Source organism: Diadema antillarum, unplaced genomic scaffold (genome assembly GCF_040938485.1).
Source record: "Diadema antillarum isolate AM-2024a unplaced genomic scaffold, OU_Dant_1.0 seq00000246_RagTag, whole genome shotgun sequence".
Classification (NCBI taxonomy): Eukaryota; Metazoa; Echinodermata; class Echinoidea; order Diadematoida; family Diadematidae; genus Diadema; species Diadema antillarum.
The window spans coordinates 470,772-489,494 of record NW_027271290.1 but is presented as its reverse complement, the minus strand read 5'-3'; the positions used below and the strand labels follow the sequence as shown (position 1 = coordinate 489,494).

At 37.5% G+C, this 18,723-nt stretch overlaps 1 protein-coding gene across 1 annotated transcript; it reads left to right on the top strand.

Moving 5' to 3' along the window:
- The first annotated feature begins 3,948 nt into the window (after positions 1 to 3,948).
- Positions 3,949 to 18,175, top strand: LOC139729566 (tissue-type plasminogen activator-like). The gene is made up of 6 exons (XM_071640490.1): positions 3,949 to 3,997; positions 5,268 to 5,483; positions 8,600 to 8,704; positions 10,855 to 10,992; positions 13,999 to 14,142; positions 17,910 to 18,175. Exons 1-6 carry the CDS (start codon positions 3,949 to 3,951, stop codon positions 18,173 to 18,175), a joined length of 918 nt encoding a protein of 305 aa, XP_071496591.1.
- The last annotated feature ends 548 nt before the right edge of the window (positions 18,176 to 18,723 follow it).

Below are 18,723 nucleotides of genomic sequence, written 5' to 3'. Positions count from 1 at the left end.
CAAAGTGTAAAACATGATATTATTCCTGGCTGAATACCTCAAGAATAATGATCAGTTAGATATATCAAAATTTGAGACGAGGGCCTAAATGCGTTTGAATGACAGACTAGACAAAAAGACAAAATTCTATATACAAACTATATGACAAGTCGTGAGGGAATGACATCATCACTTAACTATTTGCGTATTCATGTGGACTGTTGAAGAACTGTTTCCTGAGAAATTAACAGAACTTCAAAATTTCCTAACTTCCCCATTTTTCATCCGATTTTGATCAAGTTTTTGCCGTTGCGCTAAGGAAATCTTACTTCTTCTTTTCAGGCTAACTTTCAAATGCACTAGAATTCCTCTTTTACATCTCTTCAACGAATCTAAAAAAAAAGACTATACAGTAAAATTGTTGAAATAGAAATGCAGTGCGAACTATCAGTGTACTGCAATAGACGCGATACGCACAGTTCCTTTTTTTCAGTCGATGATAGTATCAAGCACATAAAAAACAACCAAGTAGCATGCAAATACAAGCCCACAAAGTAACTTAAAGTAATTTACACTGTCCTAAGTGGAAACACCTTCATCGTCACCATGTATACACAGCCCTTCCGTAACCTTCAATGAAAGATATAAATTGTAACGTAGTTGGCGTCAGAACTTTGATAAGTGGGTGAGGCAAAAGCTGTCACGCATCAACGATTATTTTGGAAGCAGTAAAAACAAAACCGATCTTGGCCTGCAATATCTGCACGTCAAGTGCATAGAGTATCTAAAAACCTCACAGTTTATACAATCTTGCACACATCGCATTCATTATATCTACAACTATATAATATTATGAGTATATGCTTATGATATAATTCCTGATTTATTCTGTGTTATGTTTTTTGGAAGAAAAATGAGAATGAAGTGAAAATGAATTGAATTGAATTGAATGAGTATGTAGACCTACAACTGTGTGATATTAGTCGCAAAGGATATATATACATAAGCATATAAATCATATACATGTTCAAACATGACAACAGAGGAGAAAATTGCAAACAACAAACAAACACATATCAGACAAAGAATACAATTGTTCCGAACATTGTAGACTGCAATTATAGTATGATTGACATCAAGCTATTATTCATTGATTCAATAACCATTGTACTCCAGCTTATGCCACGTGAATTCTGCTTGTGTGGAAAAATGTTTTTGATGACTATCAATAGCTGTGTGTACGTAGGCCTGCAACCATTGCATGCTAAGGCAATTCCTCACTTCCAAACCCAACGGGCGAGAGTGGAATTCTTCCACGTCAGAAAGTAGTTAGCTGTTGTAAATGGTTGAGCGTTACTTAAAAATCGATTCCCTATTTAAACAGACTACTCGTAATTCGTCACGCTTCTTCACAGCCATATAATGTATCACAAAGCCACCTTAAGCGAGTCATCACTCTAATTACTTTGGGACCCAACGTTCAAGGTCGACAAAATGCATGAAAGCTTCACATCACAATAGTTTGACCATATCTTTTTGCTTAATTACACGGCAATAATTACAAATTACAGATTAAAGCCCTTTGAAAGCGACACAAAGGCATACCCGTGCATATATACCGCACTGAAATGCAATAGCAACTTAGTATATTTCGTTTATTCTACGTTCTCACAAATATGTAATTATAATAATGTATCTTTATGCTTTCTTCATGATTTCTAGTGACAAGGAGTCACAGGAACAAAATCATTTTCAACAATGATAATCATGAAAAGTCGCGCTTTTTACAATGTATTATTGTTTGGAAAAAAAAAAACAATCACAAAGTGTGAGGTCATTTGTACATCATTTTGTGATTTTCATTCAGTAATTACGGGCAATTCATTAAGCCTGTTAAGAGGACGGGCTGATTTTGCTACAACACGCATTTCCCATAGTCGGTCCTCAAAGGGTTAAATGTGCGAGATCAGCATTTGTTTTTCATCATCTCCTTTACAACGGTTGACGCATGAGGGCCCACATTGCTAGCTTTCATCGAGCTTATTGTTGATCTCATGATTACCTGGGCGTGACCTTCTTTTTTATCAAATTGGTCAGCTTCATTATACCCTTTTCAGTGGCTTTTGATCACCGATAGAGGAGGACATCCATAGCTCAGGCTCACTTTTAAAACGCTGCAGGCAGTGCACATGAAGGAGATACAAACTTTACATGGTCTGCAATGGATTTGGACTTTGGCGTTATTTTCTTTTTGACATTTCCGCTTGTGATGATATCGCGAATTGTCAAGAATTGATATCGAGAGTTCATACAAAAACTGCTTTGTGCCAGGGAAAAAAAGTTATCACCCACTTTTAAGAGTGTATTTGGATCACAATATATCTGTCATCGTGGTTTCACTATTGAGGAGGAATTGTTGCAGGAACAACATGAAGCAGCTCAGATACGTACGTAACTATTTTACTTTAGTGTTATCTCTTTGTATTCCGTTATTCATAACGTGTTCCCGTTCAGAAAAATTTCGGAACGCATTATCCAAAGCAAAGTTGTTGTTTTTTTCTTCCTATTAACATAAAGAAGAGACATAAACATATTATACTGCAATTCGTTCTGATGCTACAAACATATTTATTATAATGCTACTGACACGAATCGTTGAACCAAAATGTCACTGAATAGACTTTTTGCAAACTTCTTAGTGTAGGAATTTGTCCAGGGTGTCTGTTTCTGGTTACTGAATAGTTAGGTTTCCATATTTTACTTTCTTTTGCTTCTTATGTATAACAGAATATCAATCGTATGATTTGTTGTATTACGTGTGGGGGTAATGCAATACAATCACTACTTTTTAGCATTCCTTCCCATTTCCAGCATTTTCGTATACTTACAATATTCGGTAAATTATATTCTATTATGCAATGTCATGTAATTTATGTTTTCAATTTCTGTAAAATATTCATAATAATGTTTTTGTTGGAAATGGAAAAAATAAATGAATGAATGAATGAATGAATGAATGAATGAATGAATGAATTACATACTAGTATACTGTTTACTTTTGCAACTAATTAGTGACACTACGTCATGAAATGCAAAATGGAATAGGAACATAATAGATTTGAAATAAAAAAAAGAAATATATAAGATCTCCTGCTGTGCCTCACTCCAGATATAAATATTTGTAAAAGTGAAAAATAATGTGGTAAATTTAAAAGATTACAGTTCATTATCATATAATTAATCATGTCTAGATATGTTTCCTCGGAGAACTGGGTGAATCTTAATTGATCTGAACTGCAAGGTACATGCGAATCGAAGTAAACATTTCATCTTGCTTTCTGTCGCCCATTTCTGTTATGTATGATTAAAGAAGTACTATTTATTTATTTATTTATTTATTTATTCATTTATTTATTTATTTATTTATGGTTTAAAAGATCACTACCATGGCAGCCTAACAAGGCCGAATTGAGGTAGTTTACACAGTAGTACAACATAACAAAACAATATCACATACAAATTGCTTATAAAAGAACACAACTTACATTACAGAACAGATATAATCCTATGATAACATTGTAACATTGCTTATTCATTTCATAACTCAATTTCCAAAGCACAGATATAACATTAAAAAACCGTCAGACATTAAAACATTCATGTAATACAAAGTACAAAGTTGAAGCAAAAAAAAATATGAAGAACAGCTCTTTTTTATAGAAATAGTGTTGATAATGTTAATGCTTACACACGGGTAGTGCTGTACATATTTACAAATACATTTAGCTATGCATATAATTATATATGTATTTATACCATTATATATGTATATATATATATGTAAATATATGATTATATATATATATATATATATATATATATATATATATATATATATGTGTGTGTGTGTTTGTGTGTGTGTGTGTGTGTGTGTGTGTGTGTGTGTGTGTTGGTTATGAGAGTGTGAACATGAATCAGTCACCGGCACTAACAATTGTGCAACCATTCCTGGTTTCAGGTCTGTGGAGCTGTGATACCCCTCGTCATTTGCATATCAGGTGATATACTGATTAACAAGCTCTTTTGACCCACAGCAGAAAATAACATTTAAAGAAATTAATTCTTTTTTTGTTTCGACACATGACAACTTGTCAGTAAGATGATAAACGTGCATTTAGCGAAATTACTAGAGATAATTGAAAACTGGTAAGAAAAGCAATCAAGGTAAGGTTGAGGAAAACGCCTGTCAACTGTTTGGTTAAAGTGATTCAAATAGACAGCAACAGCAACAAGCTTACATTACACTAGCGTACATAGCCCCGTGTTATATTGCGCGACCTCCATACGTATTCGTATACAGAAGTAGATATTTCATTGAATATAGATACGCATATCTTGGCTAATCATAATGTGTATAGTTGTATCATCATGATCATGTTATTGTATCAAATACTTTTTGCGTTGCATGTATGTATGGTATTAGTACGTCAAAGTGATAATTGACGTATTATTTTCACAAAAGTAAGACATAAGTATACATACGAAATACTCATGACACGACATTAATTGGGTGCAATGGGCGGTTGAAACGGAATGATAAAAGCATAGTTACTCGAGTTTGGCCAAGACTTAAAGTTTTAATCAATTTAAGCATAAACGTTTGAGTCGTTGTTGAGTAATTTTTATGTAGCATATCAATACGACCATTTGTGACGGCGCCATTAGACTGAGAATATTACACAAGTATATGCAGATCTCAATAGACAGTAGTTATGATCATAACTTATGACCTACCGAAGAAGTTTTCATTGTAAAACCTGCAAATTCAATCAATATAATCAGTTTAGATAGATCATCACATGTTCGTAGTAATTGGTGTAAATGTAACTCCTTGTATGTATCTCATTCTCGTGGGTGACCTTATATTTATTATGATGGTTACTTTCCTTTAGTCTCAATTATCTTAATTGATACAAACAGTTACATCTGTTTTGCATCTATATGAAGAGTTGTATCCCATAATTAATTCAATTTTTATCAATTTGTGGCATTTGTGATTAAAGATAGTAAAAATAAGGAGAATTATAAAAATTTGATATTACGGAATATTTCTAATCATCACTTTAGGAGTATTTCTTGTAATGTAACAAGTGAAATATCACTGAAAATATTTCATTATTGCTCTATTTGATCACCGACTTACGTTAAAGTGTTGAAAAATTGGTACTGATTCCGTTTTGTGATCAAAATCTTCATGTCTATTATCCATATGTGTGGTTGGTCGCTAGGCGTATCCCTGGCACGAACGATTGATTTTTCGCGACAGTTCCGGTGCCACACAAGGTTATACTGCCCTCTACAGAAGATACGAACAGAAGACGGAGGATGGAAGGAGGTAAAGACCGTCGCCAAGCGATACGAGCCGCCGATACTCCTCGACTTCGATTATTCGTTACTCCCGAAAGATCTGTCTGAAATGGACTCGTACAAGTGCAAGGTGCCCGGTGAGTGAACGTTTCATTAAAGGTACTGTTTACCATTGGGAGCAGTGCGGATTATAAAAAATTTCGAATTATCACATTTTTCCCCATTTTTTATTCAAGTTCAATATTCCACATTCCATATTCAGGTTTCATATTCCATTTGATTTCGGAGTAAAATATGTATAACACAACATTCAATTCAAATTCATGAAAATTCTTCCGTCGAGGTGTTTTCATTGCAACTGATTGACAAATTGCCCTACATCGACGTAAAAAAGCAGTACCCGCTGCATGCTTTAAGGATTAGAACCAACACTTGCTGTCGGGCGAAAGCTCGGTGGTCTAGTGGAGATGACGGCTGTCCGGTGATCAGGAGGTCGTAGGTTCGAATCCTGCTCGAGTATGTACGCCCATGAGTTTTTTATCATGGCTGCTACTAAAACACTGATCAAGATCAGTGCTTATTTACGTCGATGTAGGGCAATTTGTCAATCAGTTGCATCAACATTCAATTTTAGACGTAAATTCACAAATGTATAAGGACATGTAATAAAATGATGTGTAAATATGAGGAACCTACTAGAAAGCAATTCTTGTAGGATGTAGGTTCCAAAGAAATAATATAAGAGTTTAGTACAACATGCTAATTACGAAAGATGACGAAACACAACTGACCTACATAATTCGTCGGCCTCATGCCAAAAGGGCCTAAACACCACAGATTTTGTACACTGTTAGGGCCCTTCTGGCATGAGGCCGACGATATACACATTTGATGCGTATATGTAGGTCAGTTGTATCACAAAACACCTTACCATATAAAAAAAAAGATAAATCCTAAAATAAAAGGATATATATTCATGATTATACAACACCTCAGAATGATGTCGAATTGTGATTGGCCAAGAACATGTCACATGACATTCAATAGAAAATACCTATCAAACTCATTGAGAGTAACAGCCATGCAATAGGCCCCTGGCATGGGCCTATTGCACGGCTCGAAGGTACTATAGCACGGCTTCGCAGGGGGCTACTATTGCACGGCCGCTCACTGTAGAGTTCTGTGGCTCACACTAGCAAAGCGCCAGCAAACTACGTGCTGGCCGGCTGCGCTGCGCTGCCGGTAAGTCTCACAGACCAGGCGCGGCGCCGGCGGAGTACTGCAACGTTAACGTGTACGCGCAGCTACCTAGTACCTTCTACCTAGCTAGTTGCATGTATTGCGGCCTTACCTACTGCTGTGTTTTTACTTTTTGACTCTGATCTGCTACGTGGACCACAGTGATCCCAAAATCAAGACTTCATTTCAAGTTGAGAAACCGTAATTTGATTATTTTTCTGTGTTTTTATATAAAAATCATTTTCGGAAATAGACAAAGTCTAGACCTACTACTAGATCTACCGACATCTCAGATCGGCCTAACAGTCAGGCCTAACTCGATCTAACGTTAGTGTAGAATGGGCATAGACCCTGCAGAGTTTGTGATTCCTGTGACTGTGTGGTCGAATCATAACGAGTGTTTGAAAGCAGTACACAGGGTGGTTTACAATTCTCGGCCTAATTGTTACATTTATTTTTTGGGCCTTCATGAGTTGGCGGTCACTAATTTAGTACTGTGATTGTGGACAAGGTGTTGTATAAAACGAATAATTTATGATTTTGTTCGTGCATTGGGGCACGTAATATCGCACTCGGCGCGAGATTCGCCACTGGTCTATTCAACGCGGCGCTACGCGCCTTGTTGAATAGACCAGTGGCTTATCTCGCGCCTCGTGCGATATTCGTGCCCTGATGCACTCACAACTCATAAATTATTCGTATACTATTTTTCTCAGTAAACTATAACTGTAGACTGTCCATTCTAAAAAGATTTGTATTATAGCTATTGTCACCTTTTGTATTTTCAACAATATTTACATTGATTGTATGGATGAACATGTTTATGTTGATTGTTTGTATCTCTAACTCACATCTTAGAGCTATTTTGAAGTATTAAATCTGGTTGTTGTTTCATCTGCAAATGGTAAATAATTCCTTTCACGATTAGAATCCTATTTGAATAATCGCGCTTGATCTCATCAAATGCACGACTAGATGTCTGCATTTTCTGGCATTTTTTTTTTTCTAAAGGCAGGAGCAGACGTAATAACGCAGTCATTCCTATTGTTCAGTGCAGCAATCAATGATTTCGTTGATAAATCAATGAATGGTATTCATGTCATGTCACTAAACCGACAGTTCGCATTGAATCTTGTCTTAACGTGTTAGGAAAACCATTGATACTGTAATTTAAAGACGTGATTATATTGCCAGTCGTTGAAATTGGTGTTCAATGCGAGTTAACCCTTTCTGTGCCAACGTGTCAAACGTGCACAAATTTCAATCGCATACCTATGTACAGGAGATTAACGTGACACACAGAGGAATAAGGAATAATTTTACCGTATGGGTCAATTGCAGTTGGTCCACAAGTGTGGGTGTGGAGAATACATAAATCCATATTCTCAAGCGTAGGCTGTTCAGTATTATAATGCTCACCATCTTAAGGAGGCTTAAAGACTTATTTCGATGATCTCTGACGGAGGATCAAAAATGCACCGTTTACTCCCTAAACGAATTATACTTAAACGCTGACTTGATTTCCATGTGGGTTTGCGGAAATAAATTCAGTAGAAGCAGTATCGCAAATCCCTATCATTAATGCCATGGCATCTCAACACAATAAGGCAACCATGTTGTAAATAGACCACATGCATCTGTGTATCTCTGCATCTCACTGTTATTTAACCCATTCCATACTTAATTCTGATATCCCAAACACCTGATACGCAGGCCACCTGGTTCCCGTACGGAGAAGGTTAAGATCCATCTGGTCAACTCTCATGACTTCGCTCACCACCCCCCCCCCCCCCTCCCGCCCTCCATGTATATGTATAACGCCTGAATCAGTTTTCATATTGTCCATGGTTAGAAATTGACCTCACATGCGATCATGTGCATATTATTCATAAGACCTTTGAGAATCATCCCCGGGGAATGATCGCAGCAGAGGTTACAGCATTCTCTGAAATTATGTTTGGAGTCCATCTCAAGATGATTATTTCATTTGAATGGTGTAACCTTTCTGCGCCAGATTGTTTGTCGCAGCCATGTTTGAGAGGGGGTACATGCAAGGAGACGGATACTGGCTTTGTATGCAACTGCCTGGCGAACTTCACCGGGATCAGATGCGATGACGGTAAGATCATTACTTTATATTCATGAAATGATTCATAGTTAATCCGATCAGGTAGGGCTCCCTATGAAATTGTCAATATCACAGTGATACAATACACTAACTTGAAACACAAATAAACTATTGTGAGGTATATATTATGAATCTTGTCACTCACTAAAAGTGGACAGAAGTCGTAAGTGGTGTGTGATGATGTTGGTATGCGTGGCTCGCAGCGCAGTTATTTCAAATCTACATTTCTGGGATAGTGTACCAATCTGCAATGACCTACATTATGAACTAGACCTTGCATGGTCAGAATATTCATGTCGAACTAGAATGTTGACATTGAGTCACTGTACTAGTTCCATGTAAATCTAGATGGGCGCCGATGCTGGAGATTTGTGTAAACAATACCTATCTAAGTGCTTCGAAAAAAATAACATCTTTTTTTCTTCTATACAAATATCGCCGTGTCACGTTTTCTACGTGAATAAGATACATCGTTTTCTTGGAAATCCCAATTTCAACGGGAGCACGGTCCGTCTCTTCCAGAGAGTGTCCCACTTTTGTGGAGACCTTTTTGCGAGTGACTAAAAAAGGGGGATCCGCAGCGCATTCTCATTTACCCCCATTTTGGGGAAAGAGGAAACGATAGACGTTATAGAGACAGACCTGCACTTGCTCCAAATTTAACGATTGCGGCTCATAAAACTGCGATGATCAGTTTACAAACAATACAGACCTAGCTTTTCTTTACCAGTTCATCACCAACAGAGTATTGGATATAACGCATTTCGACCAGCGGCAAATCCGTCTGGTACTAAACATTCACCTACACCGACTCGATGCGGTGACTCCTAATTTAATAAGTAGATCATTATTTATCCATTTCCGCACGTGCCCTAATATAATCGAAACCTGACATAAGTTTCATAATGGTCCCTCTCTCCCCTTCTTTCTTGTGTCCTGTATCTGTTTCTTAACCATGTTTATGTTCTTTATATTTACCAAGATTAAAGAAAAGTGTTATAAATGGATACTCACTGTCAGGCCTTTGTACATAGAAGAAATGAATTGATTTACCAAGTGAACAGGATTAATCAAACTCAGACCAGCGCAGGAAAAACAGGTGAATTATGACTACAATCCCTATAACGGCTTTTAGATCCGGGGGCTTACTATTGTTTGTCTGTTTGATAGTTTGTTTGTTTGTTTGTTTGTCTGTTTGTTTGTTTCCATCTGAGAAGATGGCTGGATAGCCCATATTCAGCTACGTTAAGCTGGTCTTCCATGGGGTCCAGTGGATGTGAGGTGGGACCACTTCACCGGGTTAAATACCCTGCTCTTTGAATGAATGAATGAAGCGGGATCTTTTACGTGCGTGAGTCGTTACTCTCTCATACACAGGACCTCCATTTCATGTCCTATTCGAGGGACAGAGTGTTTTGCTTCTTGCTAGAGGGGACGGTATGCTTACACACAGCATTGCTCAGTCCAGACTCGGGTTCGAACCCGGGCCGCATGATCGTGAGGCAGACGCGCTGCCGACTGAGCCAACTCACCGCCCTTACTATTGGCATTGCAAAATAGGTCTATCAGTTTTACTCCCACGAGTTATACAGCCCAAGAGTCATGTACAGCCCAAAACTGGCCACCATGCTAAATCAGGCCCACGAGCTAGCCACTTTAATAAGCAAATAAGGCCCACGAGTTCGAAACTCGGCAAAAAATAAATTGAATAGTGATATGTAGTAGATAACTTAAGCCCCAATCGTGATTTGATATTGAGCTCGTGAGCCACTTATGTCTGGTATCCAGCTTGTGGGCCCCATTTGCCTAGTGTCTAATTCGTGGGTCTTAATTACTTAATGTCTAGTTTATGGAGGGTACAATTCATTGGCCTATTATACTTGATGTTGAGTTCGTGGGCGGTCTGACTCGTGGGTGTCGAGCTCGTGATTCTCACTCGTAGATTCCTGGTCAGTGAGAATCATAACTGGGATTTTCAATCTTCTAAACAACAGAAGAGGTCTAGTCTTTCTCCAAAGATTCTTAAAGGTTCAATAGACTTTTATACATTCTGGTTTTCTTATAATCCAGACCATGTTCATGATCTGCTAACAACGTATACCTGTGATGCTTTTCTTTCCTGTGTATTTTATTGTGTATAGACCTCAATGAGTGTCTGCAGACGGGTAGCAGCTACCCATGCGATCCTATCAACGGGTTGTGCATTAATTTCCACGGCTCCTACTCCTGTTCCTGTGTCGCTGGATACTTGATGGAGACTGGCGGAAACTTGTGTGCCGGTATGTTGACCAGCTATCAATAAAAATGATAATTATATATGTACATCTTATCATTTCATCTTTATTACTTAGTACTATTATCATTTATTTACCAGTTCATTCAGTCAAACGATGTAAAAAGGTATAGTTTATAGAACATCAGTTCGATCTCAACATGGCGTTCTTGAGAGATAAACACAAAATTAATTTCCAAGGAGCAAATCGAGTTCGATCCCCGGGTGATCCCACAAAATCATAAGAATTTTGGCATTCTACAGGTCATAATCACTTGATTATGCAAATTAGTTGTTACGTTGGTGTCGTCCTTTTATACGTCACCCATTTCTTCGTCGACAGCAGAGCGACAGGTAATCCTTTTATTTTTTTTTAGAATGTCGACATCACTGTTTACTTAGTCATTAATCTTTTGAGTGCAAATGAATAATTCAACCTCATGAGAAGCGGACCGTCAAACAGACAGAAAAGATGTTCTCACATGTCAGAGCATTCAAACATTTTCCCCGAAAAATCATAAAGACATAAGAAGTCTGGGACACATTAACGGAGAATAAAAAGAAAAAAAAAAAAGAAAAGGACACGACAGATGTCGTTTCTACCTACGTAATGTCGTTAAGTTGGAGACTCACTAGTGCATGTCATTTTGCCTTTCTTTATATATTGCCGAAATTCTAGTTTTTAGCTAAGAGAGGGAGGGGAAGAATATATGACGCGACGTCAAACTAGACTATTTGTATGACGTCATCACGGCGGAAGTGCATCATCGACGAAAAAAAAACACCAAAGTAAAAAAAGAAATGTACATTTCATAGTGAGTCTTGTATTGTTTTGTATCTGTACGGCAACGTTTGATATCAAATAAGACCAATTCAATTACCTTCTTCGTGATATGTCAATAGCAGGGTATTTCTATGACGCAAGCGAAAAGAAGTAAATGTGTCATAAAAGATAAATGTGGAGAGAGTTCATCCTTGAGAAGAAGTTTCTTTTTTTAAGAAATCATACGGAGTAAATCTGCAAACAGACCACAGATATCGGGCATCCTTCCGGAGAGAGCAAAACGACTCGACATGAAAAAAAAAAAAAAAAAACCAGTGGAAACGTCAATAGTGTGTTATCAACTGTATCTTTCAATTGTGATTCCTACATGATTGTGTGCCTTGTATAAAATGTGTCGTCAGTTTCGTTAAAGACCTCGGGTTTTTTGCTGAAAGGAGATTGAAACTGGAATTCAATAACCTCTTCGAGAATATGTCTTCCTTGCCTTGAAGCAATGTGTTCAAAAGATGATAAAACAAACGAATAAGAAGAAGAAGAAAGAGTATGACAAATCGTTGCTGGGAATGATGTATGAAGTCATGAACGTCTAGAAAATAGAAATGTATTCAGATACTCCATCTAAAAAAGAAGTTTAGCTTAACCTTGTCATGTAACTGTCACATGAGTGAAGTATCTGCTTTGAAAGGAAAACATGCAAATTGTCATAAATCTGCATTTCATTGATTTCTACAAATCATTTTTATTTCTTTCACTTCGATCACGCACTGGACCTTTCTTTTTTGTTCATTGGAAGATGTTCCCTCTTTGATTTTGATAAGCCTCTAAAATGTCATGCAGAGCCTTGATAATCATAGGCTAATGTAGATGAATAGGAAAGCGTATGACACTAACACGAAAATGTGCAGGTATACAGCGCATAATCTCCCCGACATCCTGCTGTCGATATTAGCATCACACTTCTTTTTAAATTTCTAAATGTTGAGTGATATTATCGATGGGTTTCATTGCTAAATCGATGAAAGACAGGATGCAGTACAAATATTTCAAACTGTTTGTTGACTGTAGGCAGGGTTTTTAACGGTTGGAAAGGGCACTCTTGTGCCCAGTAGCTGAGGGGACAGATAAGCGATGATGTATGATTATTATATCTCTCGAAACCTGAGATTTCATCATCATGTAGAGAATGAGAGACAGAGAAAGATACCGACATTAAGATGAATAGAGGCGGAGATAGAGAGTGAAGTCGAGAGGTAGAGGGAGAGAGAGAGGGAGAGAGATATAAGTGAAAGAGATAAGGATGGAGATAGAGAGGGAGTTAGCACCAGAGACAGAGATAAAGATAGAGATAGAGATAGAGAAAGAGATAGAGATTGATATAGAGCTAGAGCTAGAGATAGAGATAGAGATAGAGATAGAGATAGGGATAGAGAGATAGAGATAGAGATAGAGATAGAGATAGAGAGAGAGAGAGAGAGAGAGAGATAGAGATAGAGATAGAGATAGAGATTGAGATAGAGATAGAGATAGAGAGACAGAGATAGAGATAGAGATAGAGATAGAGAGATAGAGATAGAGATAGAGAGAGAGAGAGAGAGAGATAGAGATAGAGATAGAGATAGAGATAGAGATAGAGATTGAGATAGAGATAGAGATAGAGATAGAGATTGAGATAGAGATAGAGATAGAGAGACAGAGATAGAGATAGAGATAGATATAAATATAGTGATAGAGAGATAGAGATAGAGAGAGAGAGAGAGAGAGATAGAGATAGATATAGATATAGTGATAGAGATAGAGATAGGGATAGAGATAGCGATAGAGCTAGAGCTAGAGACAGAGATGGAGATTGAGATTGAGATTGAGATTGAGATAAAGATAGATAGACATGAACAGAGAGATAGATAGAATAGATATAGATAGATGTAGATATATAGATATATAGATATATATATATATATATATATATATATATATATATATAGTTATATGTAGAGACAGACAGAGAGAGACAGAGAGAGAGAGATACAGATAGAGAGATAGACAGAGAGGGAGAGATAGAGACAAAGAGGGAATAGAGATAGTGTGAGTAACCTTGCGCGTGCGTGTATATCCCTCTGTTTGATTTTCTGTGGTCTGGCCACTTTCCGCTCGAAGCAAGAAGTTAACTGATGATTATAAATAAATCAACTCTTTCTTGATTTTACGTAACGAAATTCGTTACTCCCGAAGACAATGATGAGTGCGCCGAGACGGGCAGCCTACACCCTTGCGACAGCACCAATGGCGTTTGCACCAATACGGACGGTTCTTACACCTGTGACTGTCAGCCTGGTTTTGAGTTTGGTAGTGACCCAGACAGCACAGAGTGCTTCGGTATGTTATTTGATACTTTTTATGTCTTTTCATTTTGATATTGTCATTATTAGCGGGATCATTCCTTCAACTTGCCTTGCTAATTCTAAGCCCACTCTAAAGGGTAAAAGTCATAATGCTAACAGCTTTCTGCTCAACTCTTTACATGGAGCCAAACACACTTCATTAGTTCGTATGAATTAACAATGATGATGATAAGAAATCTCTGAAACTTGATACTTGTCATCTAGAGGAAGCATCAATCCAAGCAGTGTTAATAATCCATTTTTATTGATATATTATTATGCATTTGAAGCTTTGCCTCTAACAGAGTTGAAAAAAAAGAAGGAATGACATTGTTCCTTCACCGTAGTTCACTGTTCATTCATAGATATTGACGAGTGCTCTCGAGCGGGCGCCCTTTACCCATGTGACACTTCCGGCAACGGAGACTGTGTGAATACTCCAGGGTCGTATTCCTGTACATGTCACAAGGGTTACGGACTCCACCCGGACGGTTTTACATGTGTTGGTGAGTTCGGAATGTCGCTCAGGCGAGATCTAATGTTTTCCAAAATGTAGGCCTCATGCTTAAGATGCATACTTTATGTTTTCTTGTTTCATTTTCATGTTCGTGTGCTGTGATAATCATTTCTCAAACAATCAACGCGTGATCAGGTTGAAATGATATTATTAGCTTTGTAATATTTTGCATGCTTCTAGTGAACAGTCTTCCAAGCCAACTCCGCCTGAGTCAAAATCTTCCGTAACTTTAAATCTCATCTTAAAATTACCCTTGATTGCAATTGTCTTCCATGCTCAAGTCTAGTTGTTTAATCTCACTTCTGTTAGCCCTTCTCAGTTTCTGGAATACTGCCAAACGATGCAATGAAATATGATATGTGTATGAGGTTACATCGTAATGGGTCCTAACTAAGATTGTCTCCTTTCGCAATTATTTTGTGGACCGTACAAAATACATTGTTATCATTATCATTTTTTGTAATCATAAATATTTTCATCTGTGATTTACGTTATCGAAGAATATAGAAAAAAACATCAGAGTCCCAGAGAAGGTAAAATACTGTTACTTTTTTTTTCTTATGGCATTTATAAACATGTCATTGTTATTACTATTAGCAACAAAGCTTTCCAAATTGTAATTGCGTTAACTTCGACGAGCGAAATTTGGAACATTATCATTTTTAGCACTGTATAGAGTATAATTGTGTATGTGTGCGTGGGTGTGCGTGTGTCTGTCTGTCTGTCTGTCTGTCTGTCTGTCTGTCTGTCTGTATCTGTGTCTTTGTCTGTGCGGGCATATATGATATTAGCACAAAGTACGTCGTTGCCCAATACCCCCCCCCCAAAAAAAAAACAACAACAACAACAACAACAAAAAAACAAAAACAAAAACAAAAACAAAAACAAAAACAAAAACAAAAACAAACAAACAAACATACAAACAAACAAACAAACAAACAACAAAACACACACACACACACACACATACACATATACAAAAACTACAACAAAGTAAATGTTATTTTAAAGTATCACAGCCAAGACAGAGGAATTGAAAGATGGCAATATTGGTGCATGTTTTGAAAACTTGGAAAATAGTTACACCAGACAATTGATACGTAGAGAGAGATGAGTGCAGCACAAAAAGTATACAGAGATGACACAACCATGCAGCTGCAATATAGCTCGATGATAGACACAGTTGAGACTCGGGCAATCTTGTGGCCACTTGGCTACATGCCTTGCGCCCTCAACGGACAGCGCACCCATAATCATTACTGAACAGTATCGATAACGACACGATCACTGAAGTTGGATGACGGGCATAGTATACGTACACTGCAAAAAGTCCGGTGTTAAATAGTGAACACCGAGCTGGTGTTAAATTTTCGGTGCTCATTTATGGTGTTAAATTAACACTTCCGGGTGTCATTTCCAAATATAAAACTGTTTTTTGAAGAGTTTCTTAGTAACTGCACTTCTTGTTGATTTTTAATTTAAACAACACGATCAAGAATTTTACATTAAAATACTACATTTTTGAAAAAATGTGAAAATAAATTTACACCACAGTAACACCAGCTGGTGTGGTCCTTTATTGAAGCTGGACGGGTATTAAACCATTGATATTAACACCAACAAATAGCAAATCAACACCATGTGGTGTCATTTTTTTAATTAACACCAGTACAGTGTCTAAATAACACCAGGTACAGTGTCAAATTAACACCACGAAGTGTCAAGTGAACACTTTTCAACACCATCGCAGTGCATTTTCTACACCTGTGGGTGTGGTCCTCTATTGAAGTTTGATCGGTGTTAGATTTAACACCCATGGTGTTAAATCTAAGACCGATGTTTTTACAGTGTAGGCCTAATAGTTTAACATCTTCATGTTTGACTGGGTAGTATTAAAAGAAAAAAAAGAGAGAGAATTTGGGGTGGGGGCGATACATGTGTGCAATGATATCTACTGCAGGTCAATATCCTCACCGTGTTGGTATCAACCAACTTCACCATGTTCACGCAACTCCTAGGCCCTGCTATACTTACACCATACACAACTTAACCCTTGTACTGCATGTCATGCCGTACGAGGGAGTAAGTGCAATGCCAATAGAACCGTGCTACGTATGTATGTTTGTATGTGCGTATTTTCATTATTTTGTGTATAATCTAAGTATTATTGTATGCTTATGTGAAACCTAAAGGATCTATGAGAGGGTGCAATATCAAGGCTCGCGCACTTGACTAACTATGAAAGTTTAGTGGAAAATTTACAAAGGCGCTGTTTAATGTTACTTCCAATTCAAAAATTCGGAATTACATGGTACATTGTACTAGAATACGCTCCCTGATTTATTGATGTTTTGTAGATATGGAGATATGAAAAAAATGTAAACTAAAACTTAAGATGTCCCAAAAGTAAACAGTTGATAATATAAAAGTGTGACTGGATTGACTATACTCCGTATTTCAAATAGACAGTAGTGTGAGATAAGAATGAATTGTTCGGTAACAGGGGTTATTATCATTGTCATATTTCGTTTTAGATCTCTTGACAGTGACAAGATTAGTTTTAAAGCATATTGTATGCTAGAAACATGATTTTCTTTTCTTTTTAATGCATAAGAACAAGATCATAAGCGTTGAGTCAGCGAAGTTCCATTATTCTTGTATTTGAAATGACACAGTGAAATACTGCAATGTCTAATAACATAGAGCGGTAAAGCATGAGCCACGGCATTACAAGGAAGCGGGTTGGTATCCTTGGCTTACATTTGGCTCCATATTTCTCAGTGGTCGTCATTAAGAGTCAACTCAAGAGGGAGTAGAGAAAGGATTATGATATCATTCATGGAGGGATAGATTGAATTCATACCAATTATATTAACACTCTCGATACTGCAACTGATTGACAAATTACCCTACATCGACCCGCTGCATGCTATAAGGATTAGAACCAACACTTGCTTTCGGGCGAAAGCTCGGTGGTCTAGTGGAGATGACGCCTGTCCGGTGATCAGGAGGTCGTACGTTCGAATCCTATTCGAGTATGTACGCCCACGATTTTTTTTAACCATGGCTACTACTTAAACACTGATCAATTTAGTGCTTATTTTTTCAAGCAGTTGCAATGAAAACATCTCGACGGAAAAATTTCATGAATTTGAACTCTCGATATTGTTCTGCGTGTCTGTATCCTCCTCTTCTTCACGGAAAAAAAAAAGAACTGAATTTTGAGTAGTTTGCTTCCACCATAGCTTACGATCCAGACTGTTTCACGGATCCACAAGGCCTGGACTACCGGGGGAACTTAGACCACACGTCCACTGGCATAACGTGTCAAAACTGGCTCTCCACCTCTCCCCACGACGGCCTCCTCAACAACTTTCCTGGTGTGGGCAACAACAACTACTGCCGCAATCCGGACGGGGACTTAATGCCGTGGTGCTACACCATGGATCCTAGCGTGCGCTGGTATTACTGCGATATCGGCACTGCGTCTGATTTCTGTGCATCCCAATGACTTAACGGTCGTACAACTCTTTATGATATCTGAGAAGCAGTTGTTTTGGCTTCAAATTTCGTGTCGTATTCATTTTGGTTTGTCAGAAAATGAAAGTTTTGCTTAATGTATGTCATAGCGAGAGCTCCATTGCCCGCTCAGGGATCTGAAAAAAAAAAAAAAAACTATTATACTCGTACCAATTTGCATTGAGACTTGTAAAAAATTGCTTAACGATACCTGGTAAATTGTTATCACTTGCTTTCGCTATATTTCGTAGTTTTGCTGTCTATTCTAGTTGCTTTTTTGACAGTTTTTTGTGCCATGGTGTAATCCCCATGTCTGCTATATATACATTATATTGTGAGACAGCAAAGTAGTCATGTGGTTTTGGGAAAACATTTTGTTTCAAATCTATGATTGTTTTTCTTTCAAGCGAAAGAAGTTACAAGCAAATTCACTGGGAAATAGTAAATAATTAATCACCACATAAAATGCAAGCTACATGTAACAGGAATGGAATCGCGAGAAACGCTTTAATTGTAATTACTGTGGCATTTGGCGATTTA

Bases quoted from the DNA above. Each gene is read 5' to 3' on its own strand.
- LOC139729566 (XM_071640490.1), top strand. From the start codon at position 3,949: ATGAATCAGTCACCGGCACTAACAATTGTGCAACCATTCCTGGTTTCA. The intron at 5,484-8,599 runs GTGAGTGAACGT...TTTCTGCGCCAG, and splicing joins GTACAAGTGCAAGGTGCCCG to ATTGTTTGTCGCAGCCATGT. The intron at 10,993-13,998 runs GTATGTTGACCA...TTACTCCCGAAG, and splicing joins TGGCGGAAACTTGTGTGCCG to ACAATGATGAGTGCGCCGAG.